The 21,553-nt window shown below is 41.5% G+C and overlaps 1 protein-coding gene across 2 annotated transcripts in view; it reads right to left on the minus strand.

Moving 5' to 3' along the window:
• Positions 1 to 10,964, minus strand: part of SLC35F3 (solute carrier family 35 member F3) — a 197,149-nt gene extending 186,185 nt beyond the window's left edge. The window contains exons 1-2 of one of the 2 annotated variants that reach the window (XM_068939000.1): positions 10,651 to 10,964; positions 10,041 to 10,270 (exon numbers count right to left, since the gene is read on the minus strand). In XM_068939000.1, the coding sequence (XP_068795101.1) occupies positions 10,041 to 10,270; positions 10,651 to 10,703 (283 nt within the window). In that variant the 5' untranslated portion in view covers positions 10,704 to 10,964. The remainder of the gene's footprint in view (positions 1 to 10,040; positions 10,271 to 10,650) is intronic. The other variant, XM_068939001.1, reaches the window with a different exon arrangement.
• Positions 10,965 to 21,553: the final 10,589 nt, after the last annotated feature.

Below are 21,553 nucleotides of genomic sequence, written 5' to 3' on the forward strand. Positions count from 1 at the left end.
TGATTTATTGCCCATTATTGTTGGAGAAATACTATAAAACACAAGGCTCTACTTCTCATTGTCTTTCTCAGTGTGCAAAATTAGAAAATACAGAGCATTCTACCTGTTAACTATTTGCAAAAGACAAGGAAGTTTCTACAGATATTGAATCATATACTACTGAGTACAGTGCAAAATCTGAAATAGCAAGTATACTGTATTTTATTTCTGTCTTTCGTACAAGAAAAGCAGATAAAGAAGTTATTTACTACATAAGCCATGCAATTAGGAAAGGATTTCTGAGTAACTACTTTGCAATAAAACTGAGATCAAGACTGAATTTCCTTTTCCAATTAAAGTTTAGGAATTCTGATGCCATTTTTAGTCTTCTGGGACAACCTTTATTAAGGTCTTCCAAAGACCGGGAAATAATTTAGAAGCAATAAGAAGAGGTCAAATTCTATGCTGCACCTCTTAGAGGATCATCATAATGCCTACAGCCAACTGCGGAAATACAGTGATTTAAGAGATGTCTTTGCATCCTCCTCGTACATTCTCCCAGGATAACTCAGAAAACCTGAGGAACCATCCAGGAATCAGACAGCCTCCTGAGAACTCGGAAGCTGTGCATACTATAGCCCTACTGCTCCATGAAACCTAGTTTTCATTCCAACTCCTGTACTCTCCCAGAGTGTAAAAGGCCCAGAGAAAGAATACACTTGTTGTGTATGCTAGAAACAGTTAAATGCAAGTCCAGTGCAATAAAGTCCCCTAGTCACAACATGTGCCCACAAAAATGTCAGGAAGCCAATCCCTACAAAAATAAATAGCCTTTTCCTCACTCCTCTCACTCAGCTTAAAAGTGATCCAAACTCCTAACTTTGATTACAGACATTTTCCAGGGCTCTACTAACTTTAAAATTTTTTTCTTGTTTGTCTTTTTATACTTTTACATTATTTTTAATTTCTTCTCTTTAACTAGCCTTTCACAATAAATCCTATACTTATTCCTTTACATTAATAAAATTCTTGTTTCTGAAAGGAAGAACGATTCACAGCTGAGAAGTTACCAGACCAGGGGGATGCTGTATAGCATTTAGCTTTACAGAAGGATGATGCAGCAAAAGACAATTTCAGCAGAAATACAAAGAGCAAACCCATTTGCTGTTATTACTCCTATTAATTACTATTCCATGGAAAGTGCTACCCAAAAATATGAGTGGTAACTAGTATCTAAATAAGTTGAAAAATTAAAATATGATTACCAAAACACTGTGGATCCAAATGCTAGCATGCCCAAACAAATATTAGTATAAATGGCTGTATATTTTAAGAAGTCAGTCCTAAAACTTTCAAAAGACATTACATGAAGTGACCAGGCGAGCCAACAGAGTCATAAAGCCATGAAGACTCACTTCCTGTTTCACAGTGGAAACACTGGATTGCTGATCTTCACACTGGCACCGAATATTTCAGCTAGAGCAAAAATTTGCAAGCTGCTTATCCCTGCTGAACGCTTGACAAACTGTATGGTCTGAATGCAAGTTACTGTTTAGAAAAGGAGAGCAAACTCCAGGGTTTCAGAACACGCCCATGAAAAGACCATTGTCCTCACGCAAGAACAGGATCTCTGGAGGGGCAGGTTCTCAGTTCGCTTTGCACCTGAGCACAAGCCCATGCTCTGTTCACACAACTGCAAGGATGTGGCCCAGCCAAAACAAGGTAACAAGGTACCCTGGACGAGGCAGAGTGCGCAGGCTGCCACAGGCCTAATGAACAGCATCACTGCCAGAGAGCGCACGAGTCAAATGGCTTGGCCTGCTAGCACATAGACAGCAGAGAGAGCATGTTTAGCTTTTGCCCTACTTTGGTACAACTACTTAGTGTGAAGATGACAATGAGGATAAGCACGAAATACATGCTACTTTCACTGTAAAAAAACAAAGAAACGATAAATCTCTTCGGTTTATCACCATCCGATCAACTTTACTAGCTACTATTTATACTGCAGTGAGATTTGTAGGACTCTGCACCACTGTTCAAAACTGAAAATTTGACTGCTCCCTTTAGAAGTTAAATGGTTCACGAAGCAAACAGTTCTCCTCTGGACCCTGGTCTTACATGCAGTCACGGCATCTCTTTTCTTCCACAGATGTACTGAGGAGCAAAATAGCATGCACGAAACGAAGATTAACAGAGAATCAAGAATACTCAAGGAAGCAGGTTCTATGTGAATATATATCCCATGAAGGCTAGCTATTTCCTAGGTAGGTAGCATGCTCTCCAGATACATTTCTTAGATTGTATTATTGTTCTCAGAACAGTTGTCATTCACTAACATAGTGGAAAGCCTATGGGTTCAGCTTCCAAAACAAAGACAGGGTCAAAACTCGATCCTCAGATGCTCTAGAGAAGGACACTGAGCCAAAGGAATAAAGCTGCCTTTACGCAACTTCTCCAACCCTCCTGTTATCCTGAGGATCAACCAACCTCAAGTAAATGGCAGCTTCTGAGTTACGGTAGGAATAAGACACTCAAACATCTCATTACATTAATGAGAGATTAGGGAACAGCAACTCCCCTTGAATACAGCCCTGACATGAGCCAGAATCTGGTTAAAATAGCTGTTAGGCTGACTAGCATCACCAGACTGGCTGATGCACTATAGAATTTCAACATCTGGGACCAAGAGTCTTTTGTGGCTTTGTGCTTCAACAATACTCTAGTTACACAACAGTATCTCATACTACAGTAGATCATCACTGACTTTGCAGCCACATTCCAATGCCTTTATCTTATGCAGTTAGTTGCTTGGTTAAACAAATCACTGATTTGCGTGTCAAATATATACTATATTGTACACTCCAAAACTGTTAGAGAAATGTCCCCTAATGAAGAGCCCCTCAGTAAAGACAGATATGACTGATAAACTTGATGCAAATTTGTTCATTATTCTTAATACTCCCCAAATCCTGTTTTGTTTAGTAAATTAATTTGATCCCTTATTATTATTCCATATAAATATAGAGTAGTTTGTGTGTTCAGGAACAATCCATTATTATGGATTCAATACATTAATAGAAATGTGAATGCACTCAGTAATCAAAAAAATACACTTCAGCACTAGAAGGAGTCTCAAATGCCAATTAATATTCTCTCTCAAAACTGCTAACATAGGCCCCAACTTTACCAACATTTACACATATGACTGGCTTTACTAGTAGGTTTTCACAATGGAAACCTCAGTGGTATGTTCTACTAACATAACAAGATTTTTGATGGTAACATTTATGTTAAGGGGTATAAAAATGGCTGCTGGAAGCCAACAGACCCCCCAGTTGCTGTACACTGCTCTCCATAAATGGCACACTACATACGACGTGTAGTTAATGCTACACAGAAGAAGAGTGAAAAGCAACCAGATAATTTGTTAAACAGCAAACAAAGAACAAAGTGTCCCTTTTGTGGATGGTAGTTTTTAGTTTCTTCACCCTGAAAATAGGATACTAAATAAAATGTTTACCCAGATGCCTAGTTAAAAGTGGTGGTAAGTTAACACTATATAATTAAAATTGTTTAGTAAACAAGTTACTAAATGTCCCCTAAATAGTTACAATCTACTAAACATTTACTAAACAATTTGAAATGTTTAGTAAAATGGCTTTAATTCAACTTTTTTGCTTTGAGAGCAAGCAATTTAAAGTTTTAAATTTGTGATTAATGAAGCTCAATATTGTAACAAGAAGCAGTTTCTTGTTTAGCATAGGCCGAAAAATATTTTGCTGACCATGGCGGGGGGGGGAGGGGGGAAGAATCCTCATGTCTTTTTTCTATTGGAATTATCTTGAACAAGAAACTTCTGAAAGGTTCCATTTCTCTCCCCTTTTTCTTGTCATTCGTATCAAATTTTTGTAGCTGTTCAGTATTCATCACCCATACTTCTTTGCCCTGTCTCACATGGCCAGATTGAGCTATGCCATACTCATTCGCCACTGCAAGAGCATGCAAATACTTAAAGTCCACTGGGGCAACAGGTTCCCTTGCCAATGAAAAATGCTTCCTGTAATATTCTGGGACATCCACTGCAGGCTTGTGATTAGGTCTCTGGAATATTTTAAGAGGACTGTCTTTGGAGACAGTTATTCTCCATGATAATGAGTACTATACCTATGAGGAAATAGCTTTAAGACTTTGAGTGTGAACTGTCATGTGGATATAAATCTGTAATACTCCTGGTTGGTGTACCACCATGCATAAGTTCAGCTTGCGGCATGGGACTACAGCGGACAGTTGAATGCCACAATATTTTTAAAGCTACAATGTAATTGCTTACCATTGTTTTCTTTAACCTGTAGGAGTGACCATGCTTTCCTTAGCTTTTCTTGCTAGCAATAAAAATTAGCTATGTTAGTACTACCAATGAAGTGTATTAGAAAAAATGAGTCAGGTCTCAGACACCATAAAGCTGACTTAAAACAATGAAATAAAACGCAGATTTTTACTTTTCTTATAAGCTTCTGGCTTTTTCTTGACCTAGCATTGAGTGACTTTAAAGTAGTTAACCAAGTTTTCCTCCTAGAACAAGCATCTAGAGACTAGTCTGCATTTTCACCTGAAAACGCAGATTCTCACATCATGACCTGACCTCGGGAGCAGCAACATCAACGGTATCATCAAGCATTGCATTAGTTATAATAGCATAACCTTTAGCATTTATATATTGGAAAGCAAGCATCAGTTTTACGTGAGTCAACTACAGCTGACCTGAAAATGGTTTTCTCCAGAGAAGATAATGCCATTCAACTAGTGGCTTCAAATTTCTGGAGATTCCTGCACACGACCTCAAAGGAAAAAATTAAGTCCTGGCTCAAATGCAAATATTGCAAAACAGCATCTGCACAGATTTCAAGCATTAGTATTTTTATCCTGATTCATATCCCCATTAGATTTGCTTTTACGGAGTACCAAAGTGACAGCATTTAGTGCCATGTGAAAAACTGATCGTAAGGAAGAACGCTTGGGAACAGCTGGAAGCACTGGACCTTAGCTGTGTAGATTCCAGTCTTTATAATGGTACACTGCTCAGACTTTTAATTAGATAAAACAAATCCTAAAGTACTATCTTGAAAGCCTACCTGGGATATTTTCATACTCAGACATTTATGTTTTCTGAGCAAAGTTCAGATGTTTTGTAAGTTAACGTGTTTCAATATGTTATGAATATTAGCGACAGCACTGAAATTCCATATCCAGGTCAAGACCTACTGTGCTACATGCTGTAGAACTATTACAGCGAGAGTCTGAGCAATAACACTCTGTATGGCTTGTTTTATTATGGTTGAAATACTGATGAAGAAATATAAAAAAAAAAAGGGGGGGGAATTAATTTTTAAAGTAAGAGGGAGGAGCAGAACCAGAGTTCTTTAGTGTTGTGGACACAATCTTTCCCTTTCACCTGAACAACAACATGCCACTTGAAGGAAGTCACTGGAGCAATTTGGGATTAATCACAAGGTCAAGGTCTCATAGAAGTGCCGTGAACCACAAACTGTGGTCCATTTCTACTTAGCAGCACTGAGAGTGATAACAACTACGTAAATATTCTCTTCATGCTACTTTTGCATGTAGAGTAACATCAGCCTGTACACAAAGCAGCTGTATGAATAAAAGTGGGATGCCAGGTGGCCTCTTGGGCATCTAAAAGGAGAGAGATCCTGATTTGTCCATAAGGAGTTTGTATCTAGGAACATATGCTAAGGATATTTGAGGATGCCTGCTTTAGAAGGAAAATACTTGCCTTAAACAAGAAGTAGAAGCGTGCAGGTGATCTGTAGGAAGAGGCAAAGACTGCAAAACGGAGACAGTTGGCTCTGGCCCACATGGATGTATTTAAAATACTAATCACATAATGACAGACTGTGATATTGAATCATTACAAAATAAACCTAGCTAACATAAAGAGAAATGAATGCCTGGCAAAGATGCTAGCTATGCACGTTTCAGGTGGAAGCGAGCGTCCTGCCAATTGCTACAATAACTAAAATAGTTTTCCATGCCTATGAGCAAGAGAGTTGAGTAGTGATACTTGTATTTCTCCAGTACAGAAAAGCTCCCAGAGACTACACGTTTAAAAAACATTGGAAATCTAATTCCTACTGATATTGGTGATACAAATATGGCTCTCCACTTCTGAACTTGTACCTTCTGCTGAATCCGAGTGATGCAGACTTTTAGAGGCAGAACTCTTGGTTATTTACTTAGCCCTCATGAAAAAGAACACACCTGCAAACATAACCTTACCAATGTTTGATCTCCTTACAACAAAAAGGCTGCCACAGGGATATGTGGATTTTCTATTTTTTTTTTAAATGAAATTCTTTGATCCTTATGCATTAATTTAAAAATTTAAAAAGTCAGTTAACATTTATTATTGATAGAAAACTAAGATTTCACAAATATTGAGCTGTTTTATTGACATAGCTGCATCAGATTATGAGTCTGTAATCTGACTGCATCTGACAACATGTTTCTTCCCCTTTGCCTCTGCATGTGAAAAAAATCAAATCAGATGATGCAAAATCATCCCAGTGGGACAGATAAGAATATTTTATTTAGAGTGGAGAAGAGTTAGCCACATCAGTTAGCCACATAATTAGTTCCCTTGAAAATCAATAGTAAGAATTTCAAAAAAAAAAAAAAGAACTGCTAGATTGGATCAAGACACAGACTCATCCTCTTTCTGAAGGTGGCTAGATGCTGCAGAGGAAAGTGAAAGAAACCCTGAGCAAGAAGATGGTCTGCCTCCCAGCCTGGGAGAGCCTAATTTGTATTCTGCAGAACGAAGTTTAATATTCTCTCCAACATTCTTTTCCTAATTATGGTAGTTCTAGATCTTGCCACTACCACAAATTACAATCCCTTTGAATTCTTGATTGTACATGGCAATGAGTTTCAGAATCAAATGATGCGTTTTCCTCAAAAAAATATTTCTTTTTCTATCAGTTTTTTATTGATGGCTTTTCAGCTTCATTGTCTGTTCACGTTTTTCCTCTTACGATATAGTAAAAAGAAAAGCACTCTATTTGCCTGTACAATACCTGCCAGCACTTTATGTACCTTTGTTCTAACCTCTTTGAGGTAAACAGCCAAAACTCTTCAGTATCTCCTTTTAGACTCGCTCTCTGTATGTCCTCTTTCTCCTTGCTCATCTCGGAGCCTTCTGTTATCTTTTTCGGGAGGAGATAATCAATATTGCACAATATTTCATTAGCCTGTACCACTAAACTGTTTGAAGGTATCACAACACAAAAATATATTATTCTACTTCCTATAGCACCTAAAATCTTGTTTGCAAGTGCAGCCAAAAAGCAGAAGTCTTCACTGAACTATGTACAGTGCCAGTCTATTCCCTTTCATAAGCTGATGTAGTGATATGAAACTCTGTGGGGTGGACCACTAATTTTAGCATTTTTAGGGAACATATGAGGCTTTTATTCACGATACTCAATGTTATTTGTTAACATTTGGGCTATTCACTTGACTGAATCTGGCCTCTCTAGAGTAATGCAGAATCCTTTCTTGTCCTGTCCAATTTATATCACTTTGTGTCTTTAGCAAATCTTGATTTCCACCACCACCACCACCTTTATCTCATTTATAAGTATATTAAACACTGGAGCTTGTCCACAACCTTGAGATATCCCAATCTGTTTTAAATGGTCATTCGTTTAACCACAAAGCCAGTCGCCTGCCTAGTTTTTGGGAAATGGCAACGCTTTATCTCTGACTTCATGATGATTAACTTCTTCGGTAGTGTCCCTCTTGGGGCTTTATTTAAAAAGTGTCAAAAGCTTTCTGAACACCTCAAACAATTTTATCTATATAAACAGTCTAAATGAAGTATATGAGGGGAACAAAAAAATTACATCTAGTGTGGGGGAAAAAAAAATACAGATCTAGCCCCACAGATGACAAAGCAACAAGAATGTCATTGAGATGGATGAAATTTGGTCAGTTCAGACTGGATTGCTGATCTATTTCCTAGAAAATAGGTCCATTATTAACGCACTCCATTAATTATATTCATTATTTATATAGCGCCAACAGCACCTGAACGTCTTACAAATACACACAATAAGATGACAAAAGGTACAAGAGCAAGCACAATCTGAACTTAATAGAAATTATTTTTGTTCACAGTTCTTGGGCTGATTAAAGCTAGAAACTGGAAAGTCAAAAAGATTCGTATCCCAAAGCCAACGGCAGAAGCCCAAATTGCAGGAGTCTTGAAAAAGGTTTCTAAGTACCTGTTACACAGCCAGCTTCGCAGTTTTGCTGATTTACCCCATGTACATGCATTCAGCCTGCTATTCAGCTGATGTAGATCAACATATCTCTGCTTCAGCCATACCATACTACACCAGCAAGAGAGATGGCCCATTTTCTCTGAATGCTGTTTTTACATTTCTACCAACCCAGATCTTAAATTGGCAATGACTTCACATTACTTATTATTTTTAGGCACAGACTTAAGAAACCTCAGACATTTCCCCCCTCCCCCCCCCAACTAAAGTATGTATTTTTGTTGCTCAAACGAGTTACCAGAGAAAATACAACTGGAAGCAGCTTAGGCTTGCTTAGGCAACTCTTTCAGACAGAGTTATAAGTTTCAACAAATAGGTTATAATTGAACAGCCAGCATTACATTTATTATAAGGATCAGCCACAGTAGCTCAGTGTGACTTCAACTGGACTGTTAGTCACTGTGTCAAATAGAAGCACTAATATCCAGCCCAGTCTGGCATCAGCATATGCTCTGATCCTGAAAACTGACCTGAATAAGCTTTACTCTCAGGAATGGTCCCAATCCAGGCAATGGAATTGCTCTTACAGAAAGCCCATACTCCCTGTGAGTAAAGGTAGCAAATATCAGATACTTCTGTCCTAATCACCGTAAAGAAAAATAAAAGGCTCTAACAGAACAAGTATTAGAATACTTATCAGCAAAGTCCTATTATCAGACAATCACGAGTCGCAGTTCTTCATGAAGAAACTGAAGAAGTATCACATACTGTATTTTCTTACAGCTTTCCCTTTCTGATTGCCAGTGTGCTTAGTAAGGATACTCCATGAGCATAACATTTTAGAATGTCTATACTGAATACTCAAGAAAGCACAGCATAGAAACAATCACTTTGTCACAACCAGTTTTCCCAGTAAAGTAATGATTTCTGTCATAGCATAATCTTTTTTATAATAGAAAACTGCGGTTATAAATTGCATTAAGACAACCAAAATATTTTTCATGACTTCAGTTAAGGAGCAAATTAATTCTTAAAACTTGTTATTTCATGCAATTGTCTTTGGGGGTGATGAAAAACGGACAAGCGTTACATGCAAAAATACTTCTTGTTCATATATTAAAGCCTCTCAAGATATCACCTCCTCTGTAAACCATGTATGTGGTAGAGGAGTAAGGCTACGCTTCTCTTCATATTGATATCATAGGAAGTTTCTTTCTCAAGTGCAGGAAGATGTTAAAAACAGTTGCAGTAGACACAGGAAAGGCATAAAATCCAGATTAAGTATAACTACTGTGAAAATCTGACAGACCTTTAGAACAATGGAAAGATATACTGATAATACCACTTCTATATATGTATATATATATAATGTGCCTGAAAGCACTGGTGCTTTTAAAGAGATGTCAAAAATAAGGTAATCAACATACTTCACTAAGTGCAATATTAAGACAAATATTTGCTCTATTTTCTCCATAGATTTTAACTATAGTGATCAAGCCTACACTGCCGTTAGCCAAAAACTGCCTAAAGGTTAACACGGCATACACATAGAAGTCTCGGCAAAGAATGAAAGCGTTTCCGCGGGGGAGAATTTTTTTCCCTCCTCACACTTAGGATGACCGAACCCGTGTCTACATCCAGGACCTACACACCGAACGCAGCGCCGCAGCGGGTGTCACGCCGTGGTCTCGCCGTGGGAGCCCGCTCCCGGTCCCGGCCGGGTTCGCCCCGCACGGAGCCCCGCGCCCGGGCACTCACTTTTGCAGCTGGCAGCCCAGGGCTGGTAGCCGTAGTAGCCGGTGATGCGGAGGATCCTCTCCTCGATGGAGGTGAGCCCCACGGACGCGCTGGTGAGGTCTTCCACGGAGCGGGACCACTTCAAGTCCTCTTTGATGGCTTCGTCCACCACCAAGTACTTCAGCTGCCGGAGCTGCGGGCTGATGTCGGACAGCCGCCGCGGGCTGACATCGGGGGAGCGCCGCATGCCGCTGCGAGGGCCGGGAGAGGGGCGTGAGAGGCGGCGGGGCCGCGCGGCCGCGGCGGGGCGAGGCGAGGCGAGGCGGCTCGGCTCCCCCGGCGCGGGGCCGCGGCGGAGCTCGGCGGCAGCGGGCGCGGCGGCGCCGCCGCCCTCCGCGGCCCGAGGCGGGGTTGCCGCGGCGGCGGGACCTCCCCCGGCAGGTGAGCGGCCCGGCGCGCCGCGGCAGGAGGCGGCGGCGCCACAAACTTTCCTCGCCGGCCTCCAGCGGAGGCGACCGCCGCGGGCGGGCGGTGCCGCGCCGCCAGCTGGCCCCTCTCCTCCCCTCCCTCCCTCCCTCCGACCCCGCCGCCGTCCCGCTCTCCCGCGCGGCCCCGCCGCGGCGATACTCACAGGCTGGCGGCTTTGCCCCGCGCGGAGCCGTTGGGGAACTCCCGGATCCCCATGGGGAGCAGCAGCGATGGCTGGCGGGCGCCCAGACTTCCCGGCGGGGCGAGCCGGCAGCGCTCACCGGCGGGGGAGGACAAGGAGGAAAGGAGGGAGCGCGGCGGCGGCTGCAGAGGGTCCCCAGGCTGGCGCTCTCCCCGCAGAGGCAGGCAGGCAGGGAAATGGCCGGCCCACCCGCGGAGCGCCGAGCGGCGGCGGCCAGGGCCAGGCAGGGCGCGCTCCGCGCCCGCGCTCCCCACCTCGGCGCGCTCCCGCCGGCCGCCAGCAGGGGGAGCCGCCCGGCCCCGCTGCCGCCAACGGCCGCCAACCGCCCGGCCCCAACGGTCGCGCCGCGCGCCCCCCACGGCGGGGCGGGGCGGGGCGGGGCGGGGCGGGGCTGGCTGCGCTCCCCCTCCGGCAGAGCCGGCGAGGGGCCCGGCCGTCAACCCAGAGGGGGTTAAGGCGGGCCGCCATGTTTGGCAGCGCCACCTGTGATGGTGCTGAAAGGAGCCCCCCGCCTTACCACCCGGGCGGCGCAAGTGTCGTTTCCCCATTATAACTTTGCTGAACGGGTCGCGGAGGCAGCGGTCACTTTTCTCAAGCTACACGTTTACCCGCAGCCTGAGTCCAAGGAGAAAAGATCGTTCCCTTTCACCAAGACGCATCTTCAGTCTGCCTGGCGTATTAAAACGCTAAGGCACTGAATCTAAAAACTAACTGGTATCAATTAAATGCAAGCTCTCACTACCAACTAAAGGTAGCATTAAAGGATCACTGTGCCGTTACCAGGAAGAAAAAGTAAAAATCCCCAGCAGATGAAAGCCAAACTAAATACCATCTTAAGTGTACCTCTGTTAAATCATGCAGTGCGTTCATTTTGTTACCTATGCAACCATTATTTTGAGCCTGTGAAAATGAAAATATTTGTCACCGCGGGGGTCCGGTCCAAGCGACCGGCCGTGGGCCTGCAGGCGCCTGGCGCTGCCTGCTGGCAGCCTGGCAGAGCTCCTCGCGAGAGACGCAGGCCAGCGCTTGATGTCCAGCCTGCGCAGGGCGTTCAGAGTAGGGGTGGCGATAACAGGCACGAACGGGATTACGGCGTTTCAGGCAGGCTCCCCAAGTGCGGTACCGCTCCCTACGCAGCGTCCACGCTCTCTCTGGCCTTAAGCGATGGGCAGGGTTAGGGCTTCATCCGAGAGCTGCCTGTAATACTGCGCGTATCTAGTTTCTCCGTCATCAGAGATGCAGGATTCTCAAAAGGCACTAAAATATTATAATACAGATGCAGAAACTTGCACCTGGGCTAGCGGTGCTCAGTAGAGGACTAGCTCATGCTGGCACGGGGAAACGGGTGGTATAAAACCTCTCGGCACGGTCGGCGCAGGCGGGCTGGTGCAGCGCGGTGCAGGCCGGTTCGGCCCTGCTAGCAACTGCCCCTCTGTCAAGTATTTTAGCCGCCTGTTTTCTGTATCCCCAGAGATGACTACCCCCATCTCGACTTTGATATGCCAGAGCCATCTTGTACCCCATACACATCCATTTTTTTTCCCTGCTATTTTATTCTTTCCCCAGTACTGTCATTTCAAGATGTGAATGAAATGACACGCAGGTGTTAATACCTTCCCCTGCCACGCAGGCGAGCGCCTTTGGACAGCTTGGGTGGCAGCGCTGACAAACTTGAAGTGAGCGTGCACGACAAGATAGGCACCTTGTTAGAGAGAAGCAAATGCGTGGGAATGAAAGTTAAAGGGCTCACTGAAATGGTTAATAAAAATGACGTTTCAGACTTTGGTACGAGGCAGCATCAACATAGCTAGCGCTTAGGATTTTATCAAACCTTGCTGTAAGTGGTATTTCTTCTTAACAGTAGCAGCTGCAGGAGAGAGACATGCAAGCAAAAATACACTTGTGTTTGCATTTTTTAGTTATGAGTAGCCATTGCAGTTAAAACTGAAACGTGACAATGTGATGTTGGAGAACGCCTAACCATTAAAAGATAAAATTTGGGATCCTTCATGGTTTTAAATTTGTGGGATTTTGGAGCTGACATAGGATTTTCAGTATGAGGAGAGAAAAATATTGCGGTATTACCAATGTTACCAAAAAGAAGCAACAAGTTAGACAGAGAACATTTGCTATGCAGCATATGCCCATTTAAGAAATAGTGTCCAAAACTGAGCAGGATTTCACTCAGAGTTTAAGCTGGAGCCACCTAGTATGCTAGGCAACACCAAACTGGAGCCACTATAAATAGCTTTTCTGAACCTCATACTGGTGCATTACTTTAATAAAATACCTGCAATCATCCAAGCCGTGTATAGTTAGGAAATAATACGTTTAAAAAATTGGCAGTGTCATGTAGCAAGGGAAAAATTAATATTTATTACAGAGTATGGTGACCTATTCTATCCTGTTAGATAAACCTTTTCTTTTAGACAACATGAAATTACATGCTTGACTGATAGTCAGCTCGTAAAAGACACAGCCATTAAGATATATTAGCACTGTATTGTCTACAGTATGATGCCATGCCAGAGGAAAACATAATTTAAACTGTATTTATTTTCACCTCCCATCAATATAGCTTGCCAAAAGTCTCTCTGGGATGGAAGTTTATACGCATCAAAATATTACTCGTTTCATGCGAAGGATAAGTGAGATTTTTCAAAAGATTAGAGTTTGTCGTTTAGAGGATCCAGCGATAGCGGTAGGATAATGTAGTAGAGGCAATTCATTGGGTGACCACAGCTGTAGAAACTACAGCATGAAGTTAATTTGTTCCTTCTTTTCCAGCTCTTAAAAATCACCCTTAGGAACTCGGAGTCTTTTGAAGACAATCCAACTCCCGCCTTAAACAAGTATTCTGACTGAATCTCTGTGTAGCTGATGTATGTCCTGCTTCTTAGTATTTTTATGCTTAGCACTTGAAGGTATGCACCAGAGCCTTTAATCAGAGGTTCCTGCTCCAAGGCCTTTGGGTTGTTAGACGGACAAACACAATGTGCAGGATGAAACTCCCGTATAACATACAGAAAGGCTTATATGGCAAAAGTACTGATTTTCTCTAATTGGGGTGAAATTTGACATCCACATGAATATAATCCTACTATACTCCCAAAGTGGCTCCAGCTAAATCAGTGGGACCAATTTAAGAGTCATATGCTATGCAGTCTGGATTACCAGAGTGCAACTTTGAACGTAATCTATTTAACATGCAAAATATTTTGAATCAGCAACGTAAAATATTACATTGCTAGAGACTTTCCAGTCTATCCTGGAGAATCTTACTCGCATTCATATTTTTAAAATACTTAATACTGCCTTTCAGTGGTTTAACGAAACCCAGAGAACCAAAAAAACCCGATAGAGCTGATAGTCAACAGCCAAATGCACAACTGATTAAGCACAAGCAGTCCAACCACCTTCAGCAGACTCACACTTGCTTTCTCAAGTAGAGATCTTGAGAAAGCACAGTCAGATGAATTAGAGACAGGTTGCAGCACATCTTGGCGTAAGCTCCCACATTGTTCTGGGACCCCTGCAATGCACAGGCGGAACCAAAGCATCAGGATTTCAGACATAACTCCTTGCTGAAAGCAACTAGAAAGCTCTGAAAATTATGATGTAGCTGCCTGTTGCAGTCAGCAAGGGACATACAGAGTCAGTGTCTCAATTTCTGGGAAATCTGCAGCTCTATATAAAGCTGATTTTAATCTACTGCTTTGAAGCTGTTGAATATGAGCTTTCTCCTTTGCCAGACACTGTGGAAAATATAAGCCCCTTAGATTTGAAAATGAAAACAGACTTACTGTTTTTTTTGCTGTCTATTGTTAGGTGAGAAGTACAGAAAAAAACATTACACCATATCACCGTTTCTGGGTGGTGTATGAGCCCTGCTGTTCCCTGTCTTCCCAGTTCAAGCGGAAACTTGAAATGTAAAAAGAGGAAAAACAGTATTTGTTTTTAAAGTGATAAAATCTCTTTCTCCTTCCAGCAAGAGACACCAAAAGAGCTGTGAGAGCTGTAATTGATGGAAAACACAGCAGATCTCTTCAATATCCCATATTCTGACAAATGCCAGAGGCTTGAATCCCAAAATCATTGCATGTTCTACATAGGGTTGGTATCACTTCATATTCTGCCATTTAAAGCAATATATACTAGAAATAGTGGGCTACATAACAGAGGTTAAAAAAAAAAAACTAGTTAGGCTAGTTACTGGACTGGCAAGTTTTCTGTATTTGTCTGTGTATTGGTCCTGGCTTGTCCTTTCCACACCATGTTGAACACAACAGGGCCCTAATTTGGCTGAGAGGTGAGCCAAACAATCTGAGGTCAACGAAAAAGGGAGGACCTAGCCAGAGCCACCTACCCTGGCTAGCCTCAGAAAATCCACACAGAAAAAAGCAGCAGCCGTGAAAATACATACGGGAGAGTGAAGGACTCTGGCTGGAACTTGGAAAAAAAATAATTAATGAATTTGTGCATAGGGAAAGAAGTGGCTTTGGTGAATTGGAGCACAGTACTCCTATTATGTTTAAACTTGCTTGTCTGGGGAGTGTGCTAGCCCCAAGAAGAATGTGGTAATTCCCAACCTTGAGATAAACTTTTGTTCTTCTTGTTTTGAAGATGCTTTTTAAAATTAACATTTTTTTGATGCAGAAAACGTGTCACTAGCCTTGGACTGTGCAGTTTTCTCAGCAGGAGTAATTTTTGAGGAGAAAGGAACACTTGGAGACTGATTTGACAGGCAATTTTTATTGTATGAAATTAATGGCCGTTGTTTGAAGCTGCTCAGGTGTCTGAAATGTTAAGAATCCCACAGCTGAATTTTTGATCTAAGAGCACATAAGATAAAAGAGCATTACTTGTTTGCCACATGGTAGCGTGGAGCACAGCAATTTACTTCCACATATACATTCTGAATCCTATTCGTAAGTTAACCACACTTGTTTTTCCAGTTCTTCAGGAAATAATTTTGGAAGCTACTACAAATATTTGACTCCACAATGGGTGTGTTTCATCGCATAAGATAAGGACAGTATCTCATTGCACTGCTTTTTCTCCTTAGTGAGAATAATAGTAAGAACTACAGTCAGCGCACATATAGTTCACAGAGGTACTATGCAGGCTCCTCCACATCATTCTTTTGTAGATCGTGACATCCCTATATGCTGCACAAGGGCAGAGGTTAGCACTAGTTTTCCATGGGAGCCTCAAGGCAGCACTGCTTCCCAGTGTAAAACTATACAGTATTAGAAAACAAGTTATTTCATCCTGTATTTCTTTAGTGGATCCCTTTGTGGTGGTGATAAATTTGAAAAAATAAGATTATTTGATTAAACTTTCTCAGTCACTGCTGAATGGACTACCCTGCTTGCAGAATTAATAAAAAGCCCAAGACACCTCATTAACATGCTTGGTATTGAGCAGGACTGGCAGCAGTGCCGTTTAGTCCTGCCAAAGGGCATGTGCTGAGGAAAGTCAGAAAGCTTTTAAATCATATTCTTAAAGGTTGAGTCAGGAGAAGATGACCCTGCAAAAGTTGTAGTCCTGAACTGTCCAGAAGAATTTTTTTTTCCATTCATGCTAAAGCTGCTTACTGCACAGACCTACGTAAGTAAAATAGCCCAGTTTCTCCTTGTATTATTCAAAGTAGAGCTGAATTTTGTTGGGCGTGGTGATTGGGAAGCTAAACACAAAAGTCTTAGCTTGGAAAGAGCCACGTGCGCTAGCATCCTTTCAAATTTTTCAGTAGCTGAAGTACAGCAACATCACGTGACGATCAAAATGTAAACTAAACTTCCATTTACTATATCTGATATAGATCCACCACATCATTTTCACCAATGCCTCACTCTTAATTTAAAAATTTACAGCTCAGAAAAAAAGAGAAAAAAAAAGGGAAAAGTGTTTGAAGAGCATCAGCAGTTGTGCATAATCATTTCCACCAAAAGGTCACAAGAGTCAAGATGAATGTCATCATTGCTGTTGAAAATCATGCATCTACGGCATACATATTAAAGTTAGATTATCAAGTAAATTGCACTGTAATTCTCATCCAGAATGAATAGTCTATAAAACAGCCCTCAAAACCTTGTTTTGGAAACACTGTTTAGATTAGTTACTCACACATGTCAGGTGAACATCCTAGATAATGAAACCAGTTCTTTACAACTGGTTTTCCCACTTGAAACAGTCTGAAAATAGTCTTTTGTTTCTAGACACAAGCAGCTGCATTTCTCAAAAGAACTGAGAAGTGCTCATTCAGACTAGTTTCAAGTCATCACAATTTAAGGCAAAGTTATCCAGCAACTTTAAATAATCTAATGTTATTTCACACAGGTGAACCTCCACTGGCTTAATGGCTTTGACGTATAGCCTCAGAATTCACAGGCAGACACTCATTTGGAAGAGTGGCATGACTTTCCGATCAGTCACTTTATCATATTTTCAAAGGAACATGATCACAAGGAAAATTTTTATTTACCATTCGTATTTTAACTTCTAATTGTAATTTTGTTTAAGCTGAGAGCAAAAAATTAATTAAATCAATAGGTCCTTGTGCTCCTTGTTAGTAATATTTCTGCTAAAGCACATTTTTATATTCCTTTTTCTAGACTACCTTAAATTTTGAGCCCGTTAGAAAGGTTTTCCTTTATATACAAACTTTCCTTTGTTGACCCATGCAAAATTCCCATTCACGGATTGATAAGGGAATCTGAAGAATTCCACAAAGACTTTTAAAGCCGTATCAGCAATGTGAAAAAGAAGACACAGTATGTCGAAGGCAAAAGAAAAACTATACATGAAGTTGAGGAGGAGATCACATTATGCTTAGATATCTTCACTAGGACACAGGCACTCACCTTGACTAACTTGAAATATACTTGTTGTCCTTGAAAAACTTCCTGTGCTATAGGAAGCCATTGCACTTTTGAGATGACATTGCTTGAAGTGAAATTTAGGGGCTGACATGAATTATAGTTGACCCCGAAAGCGCTGACAGCCATATGCTCTGTGAGAGATCCTCAAATGCAGACTATTTATGGCAGACTTGCACCTCACCACTTCTACTGCTTTGTATCGCTAAGAGATTTTGGCAGTGATCATCTCGCAGCGCAGCACAGGGGCAGAGCTTGGCTGGTGAGGAGGACAGGCAGAGAGGCAGGCAGGGTTCCTGATCTCCATTTGTCAGCCCTCTGGGCAACACTGAGCATCAGTAGGCAAAATGGATATAATCATACAGTATGATATTTGAAGCAACCGTTTTTCAAAAAGTAAGAGTATTAAGATGTCCCTTAAAATAAAATGATCCTTAGATCAAATGAAAGGGATCTAAAAGTCCATTTAAACTTAGGAGGTACTTTCCGCTTACATTGGAGGTACGTCGTTAATTCACATTAATTGCAAGGTTTGCCAGACGTCTGACCCGTTATTCAGGGCCTTGTATTTTGTATGGAATATTTGGCTATAAAGATAAGCCAGAATGCTAGCTTCAATATTCCTTGGTTAGAATCTGTAATAAATGGAAAAAGAAAGAGATTTCAGACTGTTCTAATAAGATTTTTAAAATATGTCTGTGCCAGAAATCTCAATTTTAGTTGTATGAAATCTCTGAAGTAAGAAAAATCAGAGTATTTTTTGTTTAATCCTTTCTCCCACTACACAAAGTATGGAGAGATAAGTTATGATGTCACATATGAAAAAGTTTAAAAATGGCACACTTGGTGCTGTACTCTGCACTTATGAGGTAATCTGTGCCCTTAGTGTCACACATGGGATGTTTATAACACCTTCAATATATTTATTTTAAACAGTGAAAGAGAATTAAAATACTCCCTATAAAACAAAGTCACTATTACTGCCTGTACACAGGGCCTCTCATAGTGTTTTGTCATCCTCCAGTGTTCACATGCGTATATATACCAGCAGAGTTTTAGCTCTCAGCCGCGGCTAGAATTAATGTCTTGTAACCTTAAATATGGTGCTCCTTTACTAAAATAAAATAAATCCTCATCATGACAAGTTTTAGCCTGACTTGTGGCACCAATTCTGAACCAAAATTGCATTTATTCCTTTTGATGCCATAAATATAAAAAGAAAGACCTTTTATGTGGCTTCTCCTCCCACATGCTATATTGCCAATTGCTGTGATTTCATTTTTGAGATAAAAGCCTTACTCACACCGTGCAGTTACTGAGACAGTCATGTCCTTCCACAAACCCCAATTCGTTTCATGCTGCATTAATCCGTAAAACACTACCACCATATCTTTTCACAGCCAAGTGAGACCTTCCTTCCCTCTGCCCTCCAGTAGTGGTGGAGGAGACTGTGGCTCATGGATGTTCTCTGCTTTATCAGATATAAAACTCCTCAGCGCTGCACACAGGTAGAGTTATTGCAATATATAGAAACTGTTTCTATTTTAAACCAAATCTTACAGTCAAATTAAAAAACCGCAGCAGAAACATTCAGATCAAAACATGAAGTTGAAGGGATATATATATATATAAATGTGTACACACACACACGCACGATAAACATGCAGGTTATCACCAGCAGCTTTTCTGACACTGTTGTAGTTCATGGACTAGTAGACTAACTCTAGGCTCTGATATATCTCCCACCAGAAGCTAAGCATTCATCTTCTATGATCAGTAGTTTCTGTAGCATGTGCTTATGTTTTTTTAGTATTGAGGTATTTTGTAATAGTAGGACTGACAAGTAACAAAATAACTTTACAATGTAAGTGATGAAAAGTTTTCATTGACTGAAGTAGGAGCTTCACATTAAGATGATCAACAGTATTTGTGATTATTTAGCTATTTTGTCATTTGGTAAATCTGACGATTGACTTTACTAGACCTTTCTTTGCTTCGTAAATAGACCTTAGGAAAAGTAAACAACTGAAACTAGAACTTCTGCAGTAGGAGAAAATCCACAAAAATCTGCGCTGCCTCTCAGTTCTTCCAAAGCGCACTTACATTCCAAAGAGAAAATCTTCATGTCACTAAGGAAACCTGCATCTACCATGCCACTACACTACGAGGCCATATACAAAGAAACTTTTAAAAAAACCCTTGGAGGTAGCCAGAGATGAAGGCTAATTTTCAGGCTTATGCATCAGCAGCAGTAACAAAGGTTCACCGTTTAGGAGATACTTATCACTCTGAGGAAAAAGTGATTTGTTTTTCACTTTCTCGGCTGTTTTATTCCTGCAGGGACAATGGGACTGCATAGGAATAACATTTCTTTTACATTCTGAGGTTAGCAGATCAGAATATAAACAGACAGGGCGTAGCAAGAAGATGCCATCTCTGCACAGCCTCACTATACTGTAGTTGTTAGTCTGATGGAAAAAAAGACTAACATGAATGCCTTAAAGCCATTTGTTATGAGAAAAAGACACTATACTGATCTTCCTGTTTGCTTGGGATAGGAGAAGTAGTAAGGACCTTAAATCTCCGCAGGAAACTTACCGTGTAGGCTCTGAGGAAAACTTTCTTTTGCTAAGTGTGGTTAAACATTGGAGCGGACTGCTTAGGAAGAGTGCTGAACCTCTAGCACTGGTATTTAAAAAGTTAGGCATGCTTCTGTCAAGGGCCAAATTGTGACCCGTCCAGCTCTGCTCTATGTGATGGGGGCCCTGGTCCCCATGTGCTTACTGGCAGCAGCAGTTCCATGTGCCAGGCCACAATCATGGCAGAAAACCACAGGCACTGTGCTAGATATCCAGAGAAGCATTGCTGCAGTTGCTCTTATTATTTCTTTTAATGTTTTGTGTTGTACTAGTCAATAGCAGCCTCATTGTCTGCAACAGCCTTAGTTTTTCCATTTTATTGCATTTCAGTTGTCAAACAAGATTGAAAAGAAATAAATCCTGTAGTGTGGGTAATGACTTGTTTTTCCTTTTTTGAATGCTTATTCTCTGGTTAAGAATGAAGCTTTTTTCCCCTCCAGAATTAAGCTACCATTTCATCTGAGAAAATTAAGTTACTCCTGATGCTCCTTTCTTACCCGTGGATATTTATCAACTGTATCTCATTTTTATCCTGCTCAGAGCTCCCGAGAATATTGTGTATCACTTGCCAAAAATGCAGTTTGTAGCACTGACTTTCAAAGGGCTTCTTTAGTCACATATTTGCAGATACAAATGAAGCATGAATGATTTCCCTGCAGCCTGCAACCCAGCGGGGAAGGAGTGCCCCTTGCCTGCTTCCATGGCTCAGATTTGCCACGTGCAAGAGGCAGTCATCGAAATGGCCAGCAGAGTCAGCCTCATCACAAAGGAACAGTATCTGAAGGAAGGGTTTTCGTTATTTCTTCATCAGCCCCTAAAGTCAGTAGGAAATACCAAGAAAAACACAGAACCCACTTCCCATTACCTGGAAGTGGAAAAGAAAGCTTTGTGAGAAACAACCTAAACAGCCTGAAGAGCAACATCTAAGTACCAAGGAATCTAAATTGCTGAATATCAGACAAGAAAGGCTGTAGTTCTCTGCCAGTGCTAACAGTTATTAGCATGCCGTTTTCTTAGAAAGTTCAGCCTGTCCTCTGTTACCTGGCTCTGGAACGGGCAGGGTGATGGCAGGGCACACGTTTGTCACCTTGAGGTCCTGCTGGCTGTGGCTGTGTCTGGTAGTTATTATATATAGTGCCACCTGTGTTGCGTATTGCATGACACAAACCAAGAAGACAAGTGCAAAGATGTTGACAAGAAACAAAATAAACTACTTTACAGAACTTGCCTCTGATGTCAAGATTCAGAGGAGAGAAGGAAGATCTCTCGTGTAGCCCTGACCACATTTTTTTACTAGGGAAAAAAATACTAATGTGCAGCTATGGTATTCCACTGCACTACAAATAG

Source organism: Struthio camelus, chromosome 3 (genome assembly GCF_040807025.1).
Source record: "Struthio camelus isolate bStrCam1 chromosome 3, bStrCam1.hap1, whole genome shotgun sequence".
NCBI lineage: Eukaryota > Metazoa > Chordata > Aves > Struthioniformes > Struthionidae > Struthio > Struthio camelus.